This window comes from Helianthus annuus, chromosome 5, assembly GCF_002127325.2.
Source record: "Helianthus annuus cultivar XRQ/B chromosome 5, HanXRQr2.0-SUNRISE, whole genome shotgun sequence".
Lineage (NCBI taxonomy): Eukaryota > Viridiplantae > Streptophyta > Magnoliopsida > Asterales > Asteraceae > Helianthus > Helianthus annuus.
In genome coordinates this window covers 177,164,282-177,185,080 of record NC_035437.2, presented here as the reverse complement: position 1 = coordinate 177,185,080, position 20,799 = coordinate 177,164,282, and the positions used below count along the sequence as shown (strand labels likewise).

General features: G+C 38.2%; 1 protein-coding gene, 1 long non-coding RNA gene and 1 pseudogene across 2 annotated transcripts; all 3 read right to left on the bottom strand.

Moving 5' to 3' along the window:
- Positions 1–324: 324 nt before the first annotated feature.
- On the bottom strand, positions 325–1,999 carry LOC110944236 (annotated as a pseudogene).
- Positions 2,000–3,644: 1,645 nt separating this feature from the next.
- Positions 3,645–7,220, bottom strand: LOC110942411 (succinate dehydrogenase subunit 6, mitochondrial). The gene is made up of 3 exons (XM_022184163.2): positions 6,916–7,220; positions 5,622–5,724; positions 3,645–3,933 (listed from the first exon to the last, which is right to left on the bottom strand). The coding sequence occupies exons 1-3, from the start codon at positions 7,093–7,095 to the stop codon at positions 3,779–3,781; spliced, it is 438 nt and encodes a 145-aa protein (XP_022039855.1). The 5' UTR covers positions 7,096–7,220; the 3' UTR covers positions 3,645–3,778.
- Positions 7,221–18,678: 11,458 nt separating this feature from the next.
- On the bottom strand, positions 18,679–20,205 carry LOC110942410. Its single transcript, XR_002594825.2, has 2 exons — positions 19,810–20,205; positions 18,679–19,060 (listed from the first exon to the last, which is right to left on the bottom strand). It is a non-coding gene; the product is annotated as an uncharacterized LOC110942410 (long non-coding RNA).
- Positions 20,206–20,799: the final 594 nt, after the last annotated feature.

Below are 20,799 nucleotides of genomic sequence, written 5' to 3'. Positions count from 1 at the left end.
AAAGTGCATACCACAGGGACCATCCGTGTACTTTTGGCAAAAGTTGGGGACTAGATACGTTACAAAGTGCAAACTGCAGTGACCATTAGTGTACTTTAAAAAAGCTAGGGACTAAATCCAAAATTTTGGTTAACCACAGGGACCATCCGTGTACTTTACTCTTATAAAGTAGAAAAGATTGGAGTGTCAAAGTTGCCGACCAACAAAAATTAGAAGTGAATGTGTAACTTAAAGATGATGGTTAATAGCGTTTCATGTCAAAAGTGGTGTGAAGTGAAAAAACTTGAAAGTGTAGGGGTGTTACCGACCTTTGCATTTAAGATATTATAAATGCGTCTTTTGACTAAAACCATCAGATTAGAAAAAGAAACGCTTCACTATCACCAAAAAAACTACCTTCAAAATATTCATGCGATCCGTCACGTTTATCTGAGCCACCAAGGATAACGCACTGCTCATAATGTCTATCACAGCGTTCGCCTTATCAAGACGGGCCTTCCCATGATGAAGAGGTATGGTCCCAATTCCCTGCCTACATGGCAGGGACCACACCACTTTTGAGCATACAAGGCGTCCATATCAGCAAAGCAATCCAGAAGCTTCTAGAAACTTCTGGAAGACTCGCAACTGGCGTCAAAGATGCTCTATCCGACATAAAGGACAACACGTGTCGCCACTCGCAGAAAGCCACATAGGCCTGCGACAAATCAAGGAGCAGGGCTGACAACGCCAGTACGAGGTATCCAGCGTGGGCAAATGTAAGAACGCCACGTGTACCACTACACCTGCCGTGACAGAGCAGACCAAGAGGATATTCCCCTTGGTCGGACAGCTGGCACAGCTGCTCCTTCCTTCTTCACCCCCCGGCTATAAATAGGACCCTTCATCATTCAGGTTCAGGATCTTTTACTCTCCATTTTCACTCTATACACACACTGTTTATTTCTCTCAGAACAGTACTTATTCTCACGCCGGAGCCTGGTTAAGAGGGAAATCCCCTTTTTCCCCCTCTTAACGAGACTAACGGGTTGCAGATCTCAAGCCATTGATACGAGCAAGAAAAGATGTTGAACCCCATAGACGAAATAACCCCATCGATAAACCTTGGGTTAATCGATGTTTCATCAGATGAGTTTCACTGCTAACCGAATGCTGTAATTCATTCTCATCTAATAAAAACTTGCAGCGCTCTCGAGAACAAAAAGAAAACCCCATCGTATAAGATTATTTTTAGATTTAATTAAGAAGCCCGCACATAAGCCAAGCCAAATGGGTAGTGGAATATCTAACTCAGGAACTGAAGCAAGCGTAATTCGTTTCTGTAAATTCTTTATGTTTGACCGACCATATGGAATCCCCGTCATCGTTTATTTCTGCTATAAGCAGCAGATCACCCAACCATACATAACCGTTTTCACGAATCGGCCCACGCAAGTTTCACTTTCAAACCGTAACTGTTTCTTAAAACTCCTCCATCTTCAAAGCTCTCTAAATACTTGTAGGATTTTGTTAATTCTGTCATATGACTGACTGAATTCTTTGTCCAAGTGATCTTAAAAGTGCATCAAATTTCTCCATGATCTTTTCCAAAAGCTGCAAAAAAAGAACATAAACATGCATAATGAATGAGAAAAAAACTAACATTTTAATCAGTCCAAGGAGCCACAGAATCATAAACATGAGCGCTAGAGGTAGAAATTTTGACCCGTTTACTTATGTACGGGTTGATTTATGTTATATCCAACGTTTAACAAGTCAAACGGGTTGAAAGTCTCCTAAAGTGTTTTTGTCCTAAATCATTTTATTTAATAAATATTAAGTAATTATTGTTGGAACTAAAATTTTGACGTGAGCTGTGTGTTGCAGCAGCAACATCGCATTTGTAACTTCGTTACACGTGTAACGACGATGACATTAACGTGTAGTGCGCGCACATGACATTACGCGTGTTTTACTTTGTTACACACGTTACGTTGGTGACATTAACGTCATTAGACATAGATAAAAAGTGTATCTCGGAAGTTGCGGTGTAAAGTCGTAAAATTAATGTAGATAGTGGTGTAAAGGCGTAAACGCAATTCATATATTAACGTGGTTAGACATAGATAAAAAAAAGGTATACCAATGTGTCCTTTTCAAATCATTAATTCTCTCTCATTTATATTTTCATACTTTTATTTATGTCCTTTTTTTCTTTATTCATCTTAATATATACACTTTTTTTTATATATTTTTACCAAAATATTGAAATCAATCCATCTATCGTAGTTAACATGGGAGGCTTTGATGGTGTGCGGGGAGGACCTCCGCACATGGCCCACGATTTCGAGGGGCATGCAATTTAAAAAAAAAAATCCGATACGTATATGCTACTTTTTTAAAATAGTAAACACATACCACTTCTAATATAGGCACATTTACAAATCATCTTTTATGGTTTAGAATTTAGCCCAAATTGGAATTAGCTTTATTGAACCCAATACTAATTTGATCTTTTTTAAATAATAACAAAACATAACGGAAGGAGAAGGACACATTTTTTCAAGCTCGAACAGGGTATATGAATTCTCAGAGACGCCTCTGGTAGTTAATATTATAGAATGGAGATCTACCTTTAATCAAAATAAAAGTGCCTTCCTTGAATTTTTTTATTTACTTTTTTTTTCTAACAATCTTGTTCTCGGAATATTTATACTATGGAAGTCCTTTTCATTTCTAGCCTTCCAAATCCACCACATAGAAGAAAATAGTCTGACATCAATAATCTCTTTCCATCCCTTTGAACCAGCTTGCTTTCAGCCCCATCGAAGCATATCACGAAAGCTACAGAAAGTTCTCGAAATTAGTAATTTAAGCCAAACCAAGATGTTCTAGCACATGGATCCAAGGCGTACCCACCCCAAGTCAAGGGTGGACGGGCGCACCCGTTGAAAAAATAAATTTTAGTGTTATTTTTCGCCAAAAAATTTCAACCGCACCCCTTGGAATCAAAAGGTGGCCCGTCGTTCACTCTCGAATACACAACTACAACAAATGTCACTGATAATAGGGATCTTTCGCTGGACTAATATGCCTTTTTAGAGGGGTCCTGTTTGAAACTTCGCACCAGACAAACAAGTTAACTTTGAGGAGAACCCGGTTGTTCAAACGAAATTTAAAGTTCTGATTTAGCTCAAGAATCCTCCATATAATTTATTCTAAAAATTATATATAAAATTACAATAAAAAGAACCATAACATAAACTTAGTATTTTGAACATACATAAAAAAAAAAAACAGTAACTAAACATTTTAAAACAAAACAAGCCTGATTGAGTAGGCTTAACATTTGTTATGAACCAATCTCAAAACTTCCGACATGCGGCTCGAGCTGAGCTATAGCCCTCTTAAATTACGAGCTTTAGCCGGTTGCACACCACGAGAATTGAACCATGACCTCATCCTATCATAAACGCTATCTAACTCACCAACACAACTGGGCTATTCCCAAGTGAGGCGCCAGTTTTGTTTTCTAACTTGTTCACGTCCCTAAATTTGCTAGTTAAAAAGCTCATTAAGTGGTGAATGATGAATAATTCAACATAACTACTTACTAATAGTTGATTAACGTTAATATCATTGTATCATAGTGTGCTTCCGGCACAAAAGCGAAGAAATGGATGCTGCATTATGTAAATTCTGGGATGTTTAAGTTTCAAAACATGCAAACCGAGTTTATAGCTTATTTCAGAGACAAAAACCTAGTCGATCTTTGAAGTTTTCATAAAATAACAAAGGTTTAAAAGTGTCCTTGAGTCTTCTTCTGCCACCATTCCATGAACTTGACCTGGGCCGCCATGGTGTCTAGCTTGTAAAGTTGAAGCGAATGATTTGCAATTTCTTGACCAAAACTCATCCCAAACACTGCTCCTGCTCCCAGCGAAAGTGCAGCACCTGCAAGTCGCACAATTACCCATTTGTAAATCAAAACGGGTCAAATAAAGCCAAACGGGTCACAAGTCTCCTTAAAGGTATAGTTAATGCTAGAAACTTTCAAATCATCTTTAGACAGTCATCATAACGAAATGATTTATGTATCATATTTGACTAATCGATTATGTAAAGATAATAGAAAATGAAAGTTAAAAGGTACAGAATAAAAAGTGTTAACCAGCCCGTTTAGCCACCTGTGGCAACTATGAATTTAATTTGTGTGGCTATATACCTAGTTCATAATGTGGCAGCCCATCTTAAACAAGCATACCACTTAAGTAAACCTCACAGAAGTTTCACTTTCCACATTAGCACTAAAAGTGATAGGCACCCGGTTATGGTAACGGAGAGTATTTTGAAATTAACTGAAAAAAGGGGAGAAACGGATAGATCTAACGCTCGTTTATGATACAGTACAGACACACCACACAAACAAACGATAGAGCAGCCTAAGTTAAGGGGGGTCGAGGCGCCGCGTTGTGGCCCAAAGACCATGCGTGGATTAACGTGATACACCGCCGCTGCTAAAGACCATCACGCTCGAACTTGATAACTCGTTATAGCCACCACGCGTTGAAATTGAAAATTGTTACCGTTATGTTACCGTTGTTTGGACGAGATTTATAAAAAAATACCATCTGATCTGATGATATATATATACACTCTACATTCTTTCAACCCACAAAAAATTACAATCTTTCAACCCACAAAAATACATCTCTACACTCTACATTCTAAACCGAAAAAATGGAAGGTTCATGCAAACGCGAAATATGTGAAAAGTGGGGTTGGGCAATGCCGTAGATTTTTTAGTTTTTTTTTTTAATTTGCAATGTTTAATTTTTTTTTACTTTGTAATTTAGGATTTTTTAATGTAATATTTATTTAAATGAAATTGTTATTGTTAATTTATTATTTAAAAACAAAAAAAAATCATCACTAGTGAAGGGCACCCCTACTAAAATCCATCACTAGTGATAATATCAAGTTCAATGACGTGCCGGACAATAATTGGGTGTGGTGAGTGATGGAAAGTGGAGCACCCCTACCCCCTAATACTAGATACAGACTCACCACTAGTATCGATTTAGGATCCAAAGAACACCGTTCAGGATGCCACACTTGAACTAGCAATGGAGGGATCAGTTAACTCATAATCCAATGAGATAATATAACCAAAATAATACTCATAAACTCACCGATTTTCATTACTGTCGAAACTCAATACATAAAAGAAAGAAAAAAAAAACTGACCACTTACTATATCCTAATCTTTAGGAGAAATGGTAATTAAAATACTAGTCATAATGCAAAGTGTACGACTAAGTAAACATGCTAATTAAACTAAAAGAAACAAAGTGCTAGACTAATTTAGATGAAGATGGGAACATGGCTTGCATGGGAGTTATTGTTGATCCGATCGACCCAAGTTAATATTGACCCGTTTGTCGGACCCAACCCATATGATTATTGTCTCTGACCCGATGAAACCAACGGCTAATAATTTCAGGTCTTCCGGGTCACGATTGCTATCAGAAAGGTTGGAAGTTTCTAGGCAGTTACAATTTAAAACTAATTGAAGATTATGATAGTTGATTTTTACATTCAGCGACAAAAAAGAATAGCAAACATATAAGTTAACTGCTTACCGTGGGGGCTTTTTGAATATTTCCACGCAAAGGCGGCAGTTGACAGACCTCCTACTATACCTCCAACAGCTAGAAACTTCACAGCATCACGAGTCTTCTTCAGCTGTAAAATGAAAAACATTTTCATATTTTGAAATAATGATAAAACGGAGTCACAAAGAAAGAACATTAATCACATAGTCATCATTACAGAAACCCTTTATATATGGACTTCCTCTATAAATACTCATGTTGTATTGTACAACCATCTATAAGTAAAGAGAATGACCTTAGGTCTTTTGTTGCATCATACACAATAAATCATTATAACAAAGGTGCTAGATGCCCAATGATTTTATGTTTTCCATTATAATTTAACAAGTCCCATTCGACGTGTCATTCATGCAACTACAGTGTAGGCACCCACCCGAATCATACAATGCATAAACAGACTACAGGCGAGCACATTAACAGAGTACAAAAGAATAATAGTTGGGGGAGACTATTTGCATACTTGGTATGTAGATAGTCAGCCCAAAAAGGGCTTTTTTGTCCTATATGCACACCCTGCAGTGTCGAGCTGTGGCCAAAGCGCAGCGTTTTGGTCCGGTCAACCAGACAAAGACTGACGGGTGTCTGACGGGTCTGTTGACCGGACCAAAACGCCGAGCTTTGGCCGCGTTTTGGTCCTGTCAACCAGACACCCGGTCAGTCTTTTGTCTGGTTGACAGGACCAAAACGCGGCCAAAGCTCGGCGTTTTGATCCGGTCAACAGACCCGTCAGACACCCGTCAGTCTTTTGTCTGGTTGACCGGACCAAAACGCCGCGCTTTGGCCACAGCTGGGTGTGCATATAGGACAAAAAAGCCCTTTTTGGTGTGAATATAGACATTTGGGTGTGCCAATAGGTACACCCTAATAGTTAAGCAACGTTATATGAGGTATCGCAAAGAATTTACGAAAAATTAATTTGGTGATGGATCAACTTAACGAATAATAGCTAAGCAACTACACACTTATTTAAAAAAAAATCAAACCCTAGAGATCAAAAGAACCCCAAATTACCAAAAAAACCTAGCTAGCTAGGGCTTCATACAATTCAAAAAATAGCTTCTTATATGAATGAATCAGTAAGCCAATAATGATGTGTAACATGCAATCATCTTTCAAATACAGACTCGTTTCAGATTTAATTTCAACAAAATAAGTAATCACGAAACAGCTAAATAACACAAACAGATTCATCGATTGATTGATCAATTAAATAAGATAAGGAGATAACAAAAGGTGTATAAATAGAGAAGATTGATCATACAACTGGTCCGTGAACGGGATCTGAAGCGATGAATTCTTGCACATCGGCGGCGGACCATGACGGAAGAGGGGTTTCGCGGCGGAGGTAAGGGTGATAACTATCCAAGATCCTGAATCTCTCGCTCCAGAAATCTTTGATTCCTTGAAATAGCGATTGCTCTGAAGCTCCTTCTGTCGCCATTTTTCCTGATCTATCTCCAAACTCAAAACGCACTTTCTTTCTTGCTTTTTTATATTATATTTCGCGATTGTTTGTTTGATTTAATAGGGTTTTTTATTTACTTTGTATTTTTGTATCTATAGGGCTGCCAAAGAACACGAGTAAAAGTTTCTTTTATTACTTGAATGAACGAACATGAACGTATGTTGCGTTCGTTCATTTATCTTAGTGAACGTTTGATAACGTGTGTATTTGTGTTTCACAGTTCATTAGTGTTTTTAATTTATATTTAATTACTTTAAAATTCTAACAAATAAAATATTTGATAAGTGTTAGTATATTATATATTATTATGTTTATTAACGCTTGTTTGTGTTCGCTTATTTCCATTTGTGTTGATAAACATTAGTTTGTGCCCATTTGTGTTTGTCAATGTTCGTTACTTAAAATTAACAAACGAACACGAACAAGTTCATTTTCTTAACAAACGAATACGAACATAAAATCTCGTTAATGAACAGTTCGTGAACACGTATATTTCTAAACAAACGAACATGAACAAGGTTTTGTTCGTGTTCGTTCAATTCGTTTGCAGCCCTATGTAAGGGTGTTTGGTTCCTATATTTTTAATTTAAAATAATTTATGGATTTTAAAAGAATATAACTACTCATGGAAATTTTATATTTTATTATAGTGCTATATATCGAATAACATGTATATAGCTTACAATACAGATAATATATTTACAATAGTGTTAGATTTAGTTACACATCGAATAACATGTATATAGTTCACAATATAGAAAATATATTTACAATAGTGTTAGATTTAGTTACATAAAAGTTGTTTCGTAAAAGGATACAGATATATGTTTTAAATCGATCGAAAATCATAAACTGAATACAGATGTTATTCGGACAGCATTGGTTGTACGTAGATTGGGTTGAAAATAATTAAGTCGATCCGCTACCCCGTTTAAGCCTTTAAGGTTAGAACTATAACAGGTTAGAACAAGCAACCAATAAGCTCCACCTACCAGCCTGTTTACAAATCATTTAACCCGATCACAACCATTTACGTCCCGCCAACCCGTTTGACCTGTTCATATAAACATGTTACATGAATTGTGAATTGCGTCCAGGTTATAGTGTTTTAAGCAAGCCATGTTTAGGGTGGTTGTTTTTTATAGATATACTAGATTTTTGACCCGTGCCGCGCGTTGCAGCGGCATCGTTGTGTTAGGCGCGTCGTTACACGTGTTACGATGATGACTTAAACTTGTGATATCCGCGCGTGACGTGACTTTTTTTTTTACTTTGTCACACACGTTACGTTCGTCACATTAACGTGGTTAGGCATAGATAAAGAAGAGTATAATGTCTCGCACGTTGTGGTGTGAATTCGTAAAAGTAATTTAAACAAAAGAATTTGAAATGTTGGAGAAGATGAGGTGTGAAGTTATTAAGTAGAAATTAACGTGTAATGCTTGCGCGTGACGTGACATTTATGTGGTTATGCATTACTAAAGAAAAGTATAATGTCTCGCACGTTGTGGTATCAAGTCGTAAAAGTAATTTTAAATAAAAGAATTGAAATATTGAAGAAGATGAGGTGTGAAGTTATTAAGTTGAAAAAAATAGGACGAATCAAAGTTGTTAATTATCAAAAGTTAAGTGTTAAGGTGTCACTTACCAAAAAATGAGGGGTGAATTAGAAAATCTATAAAGTTAAAGGACAAATAGAAAATCTCTAAAGTTCGTGGTGAATTTGAAATCTTTAAAGTTGGGGATGAATTAGAAAATCTATAAAGTTTGAGATGCATTGGAAAATCTTTAAAGTTAGGGGATGAATTAAAAAAAATGCATGGTCAAAACCACCGACCATGCATTTTAAGATTATATACAATATGGGTCATGCGTGAGTTCATCATTTTCAACCCACCAACCCGATACAGTTGCTACAATGACACCTGTGACAACCCGAACTTTCGAGGCAAGTAACGCTCCATCTTTCGATTCTTACCCTTCGATGTCTTCGTTTAATACGTTAAAACTCCGTTAGATGGATCGGTGCACTAACTTAATAGCTAAAACAATGGGCCACTGTGGAACTATTGCAACTGGCCCAATACCCCATAGTTCGAATAACAAGCCCAACTGTTAACACCTCTCTATGCTATCATTCGGTCAGCCCACATAGATATAACTAAACCATTAATTAATTAAATGAGCCCACTTAACTACCGGCCCAACACCCTAATCCTTTTGGATATGGTATACGTATTGTAATCAGAATCAAATCTGATCTAGCTTAAAACCATAACAAACTTTACTCCATATCTTTCTCTCTCAAATCTACGTGCGGCAGACGACCCCCCTTCCATCGAGACGATCTTGTAATTCCGAGACATCAGTGTATCTAGTCCAGCCCCTCTTGGTTAGTAGATTTACATTATGTTAATCCTTAATTGTTCGATCTTGTTATGATGATATGGTTGCTTGGTTAGTGTATATGGGTGCATGATGGTAGAGTCTTGATGATATATAACGCAACTGTTAAGTCTAAGAATTTGACTACTGTTAGCGATTAATAATATAGGATTTTATGTGACACAATTTCATAACATGCTAAGTCGATGCTAAAACAGGTTGGTTGTTTTATGTGTAATGTTCGGACAGATTTGTGATTATATGTGATTTGCAAGTGTATGGTAATTGTAACCGAACCAAGAACAAGGGTTAAACATATGTACAGAACATATGAAATTGTCACATACACCCTGAACTAATCTGGACCGGGCTTCAAGGATTTAGCTTCTGGGCCGAAAAACAACATCAATATTGTAGTTAGACTGTTTAGGTTAATGGGCTTGGCTTTCATTTAAATTATGTAATCAGAACCAAAGCTTAAGCGGGCTGGGTATTGTATTAGTGTGAACTGGCCGGGGGGGGGGGTTTCAAGGGTCTATCGTATGGGCCGGGTATCAATAGTTAACGACTTGGGCTGCTGGCCGAACATTTGGACAGACCGCATGTTTGTAATTGGGTCATTATATGGTAGATGGGCTGCTGGGATTAAAGGGATAAAAATAATTGTGTTTGGGCCGAGTATGTTGGGCCTGCTGTGAGGATAGGCTTCGGCCGGACTAGATTAAATTAGGGGCTGCACTTAAACTGATTGGGTTTAATGGATTGGGCTGGGCCGAACAGGTTATTTAATGAGTTACCTCATAACGAACATTTTAGTAAATGATAGGATGTTTGGATTAGATATTAACCGGATGGACTTGGGCCATCCGGATCGGTTGTATAGCGTAAGGGTGGTCCGGTTAGGGTTGATAATCGGATTGGGAACTTGCTTTTTGATTCGAACTTTGTAACTTGATTGAGCTACGCAATACTGTGTACTATCGGAGCAACTGTGTGTGTAATCATTGTTCTTGCCTGAATTGTGGTTTTACTGTTATACATGCCATACGTGACAACCATTGATGTGATCTATGTGTAAACGAACTGTAAAACTAACCACTATCAAATACTCATCTAGGTCGTGAGTATTGAACGTATTTAACAAGTAATTTGTCTAACCGAGCAAACCTAAGGTGAGTTCATTGCACTTTTCTCAAGCATGCGTCCCGGTGGGTTGGGACAACTGGTAAACATTTGGAAGGGAAACATTGGGTAAATAACTTAATCGGTTTTGGTTATTGCCTGGAGGGCAATGGGGGTGATTAGTTGATAGCGCTATTAGGTGGGAAACCTCACACCGGGCGGTAAGGACGGGCGTGAACTAATTATCTGGGTATGGCTATGGATGTTAGAGGCACACTCCTCGGATACATATGGGCACTCTCCCTAGGGTATCTAACGAAGGCAACATAGCAATCGGTCGTTAAGGGGTACCCATTCCCCGGATACTTATGGGCACACTCCCTAGGGTATCTAACATGAGCAACATCGTGACGCAACATTAAATCGCATTAACATACATACGGTAACATAACTTGTTAACAAAACCTTGAACTCACCAGCGTAGTCTGACACACTTGTTTACATGCTTGTAGGTGATTACTGAAGGAACTTGGGAGCTTGCTGTCTGATGCTGCTGGAGTAGTTGTGGTCATAATAAACCGTTATCTTAATTTGCTTTTGATACATTACACATTGATACTTTTATGCTTCCGCTCAGTACTTGGTTTTGATTTAACTTTTCAGACGTTACATTAATTTTAATTGGGTATTTTATTACATTATGACTTATGTTTGATATGATTGGTGGCTCTTTGTTGAATGGTTGCACCTCCAATAGGGACACGCCCTAGGTGGTAATTTGGGGGTGTGACAGTTTGGTATCAGAGCCACTGGTTATAGAGAACTCGGTTTTAAAAATGTTTTCATAAAACCAGACTATAACCGAATTGATCCAAACGATGACCATGACACTCAGCTTCAGACTGCAAGGTTCGTTCCTCCTTAGCTTATGCTCTCTATGCCTAGTAAACGTGACTATATTTATAGCATGCACGATACGACATGGTAGGCATCATGACACATTGAAAGTGTAACATAACACTTGCATCTAGTAAATTTTAATCTTGTTGGTAGTGCTTATTTTGTGTTAATTGGGGCGGGAGAAACTTCAAGCATAAGTTAAGAAGCATTGAGAGGAGCATGCAAACCGCCTTATTATCATGGGTGCACACATAATAATAACGCGTGGTGCATGCAAATCCCAATGAAGCTCAACGAGTGTAAGAGGGGTTCTTCCCTGTTTGTGCATGGATATGGTAGTTAATCGTTCTTAGCGTGATAAACCTGAATACTTTCCTCGTTCTCGACTCCTAAATTCGTTCCCTTCCCCTAATATAGAACCATGAGTGGACGAGGACACGGTCGCGGTAGCATCAACATGACTCAGGCTGAGTTAACAAATCTGATAAACACACGTGTGGCTGAGGCTCTGGCAGCCTACCAAGCTGGTATGAACTGTACCAAATACTTTTTAAATCCTGTATCGTGAACCCAACTCTTACTCTTGTGTCGTATTTTCTTTCACCCAGCGCACCCAAACAACCAGCCTGTCTGTACGTTCAAAATGTTTATGGATTGCAAGCCACAGACCTTCAGCGGGACGGAAGGGGCTGTGGGACTTATAAGGTGGTTCGAGAAAGCTGAGTCAGTGTTTGCTATGTGCAACTGTCCTGTGGGGGATCGCGTGAAGTATGCAACAGGCACGCTTGAGGATGGTGCCTTGACCTGGTGGAATGCCCAGGTCCAACTGCTAGGTATTGAGGCGGCGAACGCCACTACGTGGGATGATTTTAAAGAACTGATGAGAGAGGAATACTGTCCTCGAGATGAAATAGCGAAGTTAGAGAATGAGTACTATCATCTGACAATGGCGGGGTCTGAAATCGAGGCGTATGTGAAGCGGTCGTATGAATTAGCTGATTTGTGTCCGAACTTGTCCCGACCCATGTCCCGAAGAATCGAGTTGTTTATTAAGGGGTTACCTCCACGGGTGAAGGGTTTAGTTACAGCAGCGAACCTAAATAACCTAACCCAGATTGTTAGATTGGCACATAAAATCGTTGACCAGGAGGTGGAGAGCGACTCACTGCCACCACGTATTTCTAAAGCTACTACTGCCGCCACCACCGCCACTACTCCTGTCACTGATAGTAAACGCAAGTGGGGTGATATGGACAAAGCGTCCAACTCGGTTCATCCCCAAAAGAAGACAGACACTGGCAGTACTCGCAGCTTTAGCCAGTCATCCTCAGTGAATCAAAGTCAGAGGTCTTATGCAGGAAAGAAGCCTCAGTGTGGCAAGTGCGGCTATCATCACTTCGGGCAGTGTGGACGAACATGTAACAGGTGTGGTAAAGCAGGCCACGAAGCCAAAGATTGTAGAGCCCCACAGCCCGGACATCAGCAACAACAGAACCAGCAGCAGCAGCAAGAGCAAGTCAACAGGGGATGCTTTCAGTGTGGTGCGGAAGACCATTTCAAAAGAGACTGCCCCCAGCTGAATCAGAATCAGAACAACAACAACCAAGGAAATGGGAACAACAATGGGGGTAACAACGACGACAATGGTGCTAGGGGACGTGTCTTCGTGATCGGTCAGGGTGAGTTTCTACTTGACGACTTTTAGGTTACTGTTTTAATTTATTCGAGTGCCGATACTAGTTTCGAGTCTTTAAAAGTAAGTCAAATGCTTAATCGTACCCCAACACTTTTGAACACCAAGCACATAGTAGAACTAGCAAGCGGTAAAAGTCGAGAGGCCACACAACATAACTAGCTTCCTTAGTAATTACGTGCTAAATTTCGGGACGAAATCCCTTTCAAGTTGGGGATGATGTCACAACTGAGCAGCAGAACCCGCAACAATCCTGATTTCTCACTTCGTCTCTCTCACACTTGACGCTTGCCAATTTCGGGACGAAATTTCCTTCAAGTTGGGGATGATGTGACAACCCGAACTTTCGAGGCAAGTAACGCTCCATCTTTCGATTCTTACCCTTCGATGTCTTCGTTTAATACGTTAAAACTCCGTTAGATGGATCGGTGCACTAACTTAATAGCTAAAACAATGGGCCACTGTGGAACTATTGCAACTGGCCCAATACCCCATAGTTCGAATAACAAGCCCAACTGTTAACACCTCTCTATGCTATCATTCGGTCAGCCCACATAGATATAACTAAACCATTAATTAATTAAATGAGCCCACTTAACTACCGGCCCAACACCCTAATCCTTTTGGATATGGTATACGTATTGTAATCAGAATCAAATCTGATCTAGCTTAAAACCATAACAAACTTTACTCCATATCTTTCTCTCTCAAATCTACGTGCGGCAGACGACCCCCCTTCCATCGAGACGATCTTGTAATTCCGAGACATCAGTGTATCTAGTCCAGCCCCTCTTGGTTAGTAGATTTACATTATGTTAATCCTTAATTGTTCGATCTTGTTATGATGATATGGTTGCTTGGTTAGTGTATATGGGTGCATGATGGTAGAGTCTTGATGATATATAACGCAACTGTTAAGTCTAAGAATTTGACTACTGTTAGCGATTAATAATATAGGATTTTATGTGACACAATTTCATAACATGCTAAGTCGATGCTAAAACAGGTTGGTTGTTTTATGTGTAATGTTCGGACAGATTTGTGATTATATGTGATTTGCAAGTGTATGGTAATTGTAACCGAACCAAGAACAAGGGTTAAACATATGTACAGAACATATGAAATTGTCACATACACCCTGAACTAATCTGGACCGGGCTTCAAGGATTTAGCTTCTGGGCCGAAAAACAACATCAATATTGTAGTTAGACTGTTTAGGTTAATGGGCTTGGCTTTCATTTAAATTATGTAATCAGAACCAAAGCTTAAGCGGGCTGGGTATTGTATTAGTGTGAACTGGCCGGGGGGGGGGGGGGGGTTTCAAGGGTCTATCGTATGGGCCGGGTATCAATAGTTAACGACTTGGGCTGCTGGCCGAACATTTGGACAGACCGCATGTTTGTAATTGGGTCATTATATGGTAGATGGGCTGCTGGGATTAAAGGGATAAAAATAATTGTGTTTGGGCCGAGTATGTTGGGCCTGCTGTGAGGATAGGCTTCGGCCGGACTAGATTAAATTAGGGGCTGCACTTAAACTGATTGGGTTTAATGGATTGGGCTGGGCCGAACAGGTTATTTAATGAGTTACCTCATAACGAACATTTTAGTAAATGATAGGATGTTTGGATTAGATATTAACCGGATGGACTTGGGCCATCCGGATCGGTTGTATAGCGTAAGGGTGGTCCGGTTAGGGTTGATAATCGGATTGGGAACTTGCTTTTTGATTCGAACTTTGTAACTTGATTGAGCTACGCAATACTGTGTACTATCGGAGCAACTGTGTGTGTAATCATTGTTCTTGCCTGAATTGTGGTTTTACTGTTATACATGCCATACGTGACAACCATTGATGTGATCTATGTGTAAACGAACTGTAAAACTAACCACTATCAAATACTCATCTAGGTCGTGAGTATTGAACGTATTTAACAAGTAATTTGTCTAACCGAGCAAACCTAAGGTGAGTTCATTGCACTTTTCTCAAGCATGCGTCCCGGTGGGTTGGGACAACTGGTAAACATTTGGAAGGGAAACATTGGGTAAATAACTTAATCGGTTTTGGTTATTGCCTGGAGGGCAATGGGGGTGATTAGTTGATAGCGCTATTAGGTGGGAAACCTCACACCGGGCGGTAAGGACGGGCGTGAACTAATTATCTGGGTATGGCTATGGATGTTAGAGGCACACTCCTCGGATACATATGGGCACTCTCCCTAGGGTATCTAACGAAGGCAACATAGCAATCGGTCGTTAAGGGGTACCCATTCCCCGGATACTTATGGGCACACTCCCTAGGGTATCTAACATGAGCAACATCGTGACGCAACATTAAATCGCATTAACATACATACGGTAACATAACTTGTTAACAAAACCTTGAACTCACCAGCGTAGTCTGACACACTTGTTTACATGCTTGTAGGTGATTACTGAAGGAACTTGGGAGCTTGCTGTCTGATGCTGCTGGAGTAGTTGTGGTCATAATAAACCGTTATCTTAATTTGCTTTTGATACATTACACATTGATACTTTTATGCTTCCGCTCAGTACTTGGTTTTGATTTAACTTTTCAGACGTTACATTAATTTTAATTGGGTATTTTATTACATTATGACTTATGTTTGATATGATTGGTGGCTCTTTGTTGAATGGTTGCACCTCCAATAGGGACACGCCCTAGGTGGTAATTTGGGGGTGTGACAACACCACTAGTCATGAGGGTTTAACTTATATGTAAACCTTTTGCTTTTGTATACACCCACTTTAAAATAAGATTTATCGATGATCAACGCAGATTTGGGGCCATATCATTTCTAATTTCTGGATTTTCAAAACATTTCTCTCTATATGAGTATAATAATATTGTGTTTTTCTTATGTGTGAAGCACACACTCTTATTAAGTAACTATTGAGGGATAGTTGAACTCCATAAACTTCTAATGTACAAGTTACTTTCTTCTTGAACTCTCTTATGTGCACACACACGACCAACCAAGGTCACAAAATGGATGCATCAGGTAACTAGGTTGGTGCTAACATGTGTAAATTACATTTGTTCTAACTGTTTTGCAATAAATAAGCTTAGATGTGCACGTACACTTCTCTACGTTTAAAGAAAATATGGCACACTAACTACTAGCTAGGAAGTTGTAAGTATTGCTTTCTAAACTGTAACTTGATAATTTGAACCAGTTATTTCATTTTAAAATAATAGGATAATTTGTTTTACACTAACAATAAAAACTAATCATCCACGGATTTAAATGGTGTGGTCAACTATAGCTGCCATTTTATCTTTGAAGTTGTCAATAGTCATTCCAAGGAAAGGCATTAGGCAGTCCACTAAGACTGAAGGGAGTGGGGCGTTCTCCCCCTCCAAGCCGCCTAATGCCGCCCTGCACACCATTCCCCTTAGGCGTTCCATGGGGGCGTCCCCCTTTGGGCATCCTCTGCAAGACGCCTGGCTTCCCCCCTTTGACCAATTATTATTATTTTTTTTTAACCAAATCAAAATTAAATGGGTGCCACGTGTCGCAAGACGCCCTACCCAGCAAAGTTGCCCCACTCCCCCTTTTTGCTCAAAATCCTCTAATCTGACGTGGCGTCACGTGTCGCAAGACGCCCTCTCAAAAGGATGCCCCACTCCCTTCAGTCTAATGTACCAAAAACCATAATGAAACAAGCAGTTTCTAAGATCGGCCACCATAGTTCAGTCACGGATGAATGTTTCACTCGCAGATAAAGCCAAGCTGAGAATTTTGTAGTGTAAAAAGCGACCTTTAGAAAATCTAACCAAAATAACTTTGTTCCGATCTTTAGTAAAAGAACCACTAACAAAATAATACCCAAAATAACTTCATTTCATGCTCATCATAAATAAATTATAAATTCAATTGAAAATACATAATTTCTATATTATATTACTAGTATTTTCTAACTTGGCCCGAACCGGGTCAAAAAGTTTATGTCCGTTTGTATGAAATTGAAACATATGAAAACAGTGATTCCATAAGAATAAAATTCTTGGATCCATCACTGAACACACTACAATTTTCATGTGTACTAGGTTTTTTACCCGCCGCGCGTTGCGGCGGCGCCGACTCGTTTTCGAAGTAAATTTACGTTGAAACGTAGAGCAATCCAAATTCATACCGTTTAATGAAAAATGTATTATATCTGTCTCGACTTGTTTCCAAACAAAATTTACAACAAAACAAAGTGCAACTCAAAACGTAGATAAAAACAAAACTTTATATTGTTGACTCGCCTTGTTTCCAAACAAAAATTACACTAAAGTGTATTCAATAAAAACCTTTTCGAGTACATCAGATTATGAAATAGTTTTGAATAAGTTTATGTTTCGAGTACATAAACTTAGATTATGAAATGCATGTATTTAAAGGTAAAAATATATGGTTGGTTAAATTTAGTTGTTTATGTTTTCTTAGCGTGACGTGGCAGAAATAAATGGATGTGTGTATTTAAAGGAAAAGTATATAGTTGATTAAATTTAGTTGTTTATGTTTTCTTAGTTGGTATCGTTTTGGTTTACTATGTTACCAGTACTTGATATAGTTTATGGTGTCAAATTTGAATTTTAACTTCAATTATAATAGAATTTATATGAGAATACCGATACGGTTACATATTCATCTTTTTTTAGAGCTAACGGAGTTACTGAGAGTTAAATGAGCTAAAATTACATATTAGTTTATTAAAGATTGAAATTGGAATTTAGAAAAAAAACAAACAAACATTGTTCATAGTCCATGCTTTTTAACAATAATAATAATAATATTGTAATTGAAGTTAATATTTGAATATTCTTAAAAAATTATAAGATGGATGTATATATAGATAAAGTGGTGTGAGAGATATTTTGTAAAGCTCATCTAGTATATATACAATGTGAAAAAAACTTTTGTCTTTACTTGAGCCCAAACATCAACTATTAATATCACATAAGACAAAACAAAATGAGAGAAGGGTTGGTGGCATGTAGCCACCGACCTTTCTCTTTAATATATAACTAGGATTTTGACCCGCCGCGCGTTGCGGCGGCGTCAAAAGTTAAAGTAACTCGTATTTATACTGTATATTTGAGCCGACTCTTTACTTAAATAAATGACATTATCATTGAATGAAAACGAATTATATTTGATCTGACTTGCTTTCAAATACAGTTTACGAATGTACACAAACTAAGTATAAAACATATTAGTTTTTACCAGACTCGCTTGAGGAAAATGTTTATGTCAAAACGTGAGCCATTTACGTTCGATTTGGGTTGGAATTGTGTTGTAGCTCAAAAGGATCATAAAAAAAAGCTAAAACATGAACGGGTCAAAAGGGTCAGGTTGAAAGTCACCCATTTTAATCAATTAATATTGCAATAATATTGTTTTTTTGTAATATCAGTTATTTGTAGAAGCATAAAAAAAAAAAGAAAAGAAATGGATTAGAAATTGTTTGTGAATCACCCCAACCAAACACCCAGCCAAAAAGCATATAAATACTGCCCAGGGACCTAAGGAAACCAAAAAGAAAAGCTGAATGGCCATGAGAAAAAACAGCAGGGACCATACACGTTAAAATAACCGGAATTTCTATTTAAGTTGCACTTAAGATTTGATATTCATTCAAGATCAAAATACTCCATCTTTGCTACGACGATATCAAAACACTACCTTTAATAATTATGGGATTCAACTTTAGATAGCACTGCAATTTCTTGCCCATGACATCCTGTAATGTTTGCAATTTCTCTTGTGGAATCACCTTTATTTATAATTTAATCGTAACGTTTTGGTTTCTGTATGAACAAATGTATACAATCCTGAAAGAAAACTGAATCAGTTTGAATGCAGCACAAAAAAAATTACAATCTTTAGGGAATTTTAGATCAAAATAACTAAAATGGGATTTCATAATGGCGGTTACGAATATTACATTTTATTTAATGTCGATCTTCAAATTACGAAAATCACTTTTAAACAACATTCAAACAACTTATTAGGCAACATATACTATCAAATATCATATTATCAAATATCATGAACCAATAAAAGCCCATCTTCCGGTTGACGCAAACCACCACATTAACATGACATTAAATCAAGAACTTATTTGCCATCATATACTTTGGCATATGCATCTCCAATCTTTGGGCCAAAAAAATGCTTCCGATCAATCAACAACTTGCTTCAAAACAAAACCCCCATACCCGAGTAAACCCAATTCTGGAACCTACCATCCCTACTCTCTATCTTCAAACCCTCACTGAGGACTTAACACAACACACATTTAGGACAAACTTTCAAACCCACATCTTTAACTTAAAACCACAAAATATTCAAAGTTTATTTCAGATAAACCTTACATGAAACAAAACCCCAAATATTCAATTTTTATTTCCACTGCAACAAATCCATCAAAATCAAAGAAACCCATTGCAAAGCTTCACTTAATGAATCACCGCCCTATAGTAACGTACTATCTCGGGAACTCTTCATAAAATTCCACTAACGCAAACCGTATCTAGACCAGAATCATGTAAAAAGCAAAAAAGTTAAGCGGCAATCTTACCTAGCCTGAAGCTGTTACAAAGGTTTGGCTGAAGGAAAAAGGCAAGCTTAGGAGTTGAGCAGCCGGCAGTGGCGGAATCGAGCCACCAACACCTCCAGTCCCCAGCGGTGCTAGCGGCGGTCCTCCGTTGTTGTTCCACATCTCCAGTCCGGAATTGTTCCACATCGTTCGCTCGTTCCTAAACTCTAACCATAAAACCCTAGGTTTGGAACAGTTTACACCGGTGTGATTGATCGTTTGTGTGATGGTTGTGATTGATGAGATGATTGTTTGAAGTGAAATTGGTTGAGATGTAGGGTTTTGGATCTGAGTTATATGTTTCAGTCGATTGGAAACGAAGGGGGAAATAGAAGTGGGGAGAAATAAGGAGGTGTGTATATGATGAAGGGTGAGGCGGTGTAAAAGTTGAGGAGGTAAAAGACAAAGGTCCACCGACCTTTGTCTTTAATATTATATAAATTTGTTCATATTCATGGGTTTTAATGTATTTTCACAAAAGTAATGAGTCTTAATAACAAGACAGATCTCACTTAAGCAAACCTTGTTGAAGAAGCCACGAGGAAAACAAAAGCTTATCAAATTGGTCTCTGATTCCAAATACATTACAAGCCAAATTAAACACGACTCAATCAAGAACCAAAACTTTTGAGTTAGTTCTATTGCCTTCTTTCTAGCCGGCTATAAACCTTGTTTGTTGGATAAACAACCAGTATTTTATGACAAACTATGCAACTATCATCATCTGTCATTATTCAATGCAACTTAACGAGTACTATTCATTAATTTAAGAGATATAATCTTGTCTTGAGCCGAAAGTATGATGTAAAACATGCATGGGGAACTGAAAAACCAAACAACAGCCGAACCGAAACACTCGAAACAAATTTAGAAACTGATTGGTTCGGTTATGATTTAATGATAACTAACTTTTATGGGATATATGTGTATAGACAAACGAATTAGACTGAACCGTAGCTGAAATAACAGAAA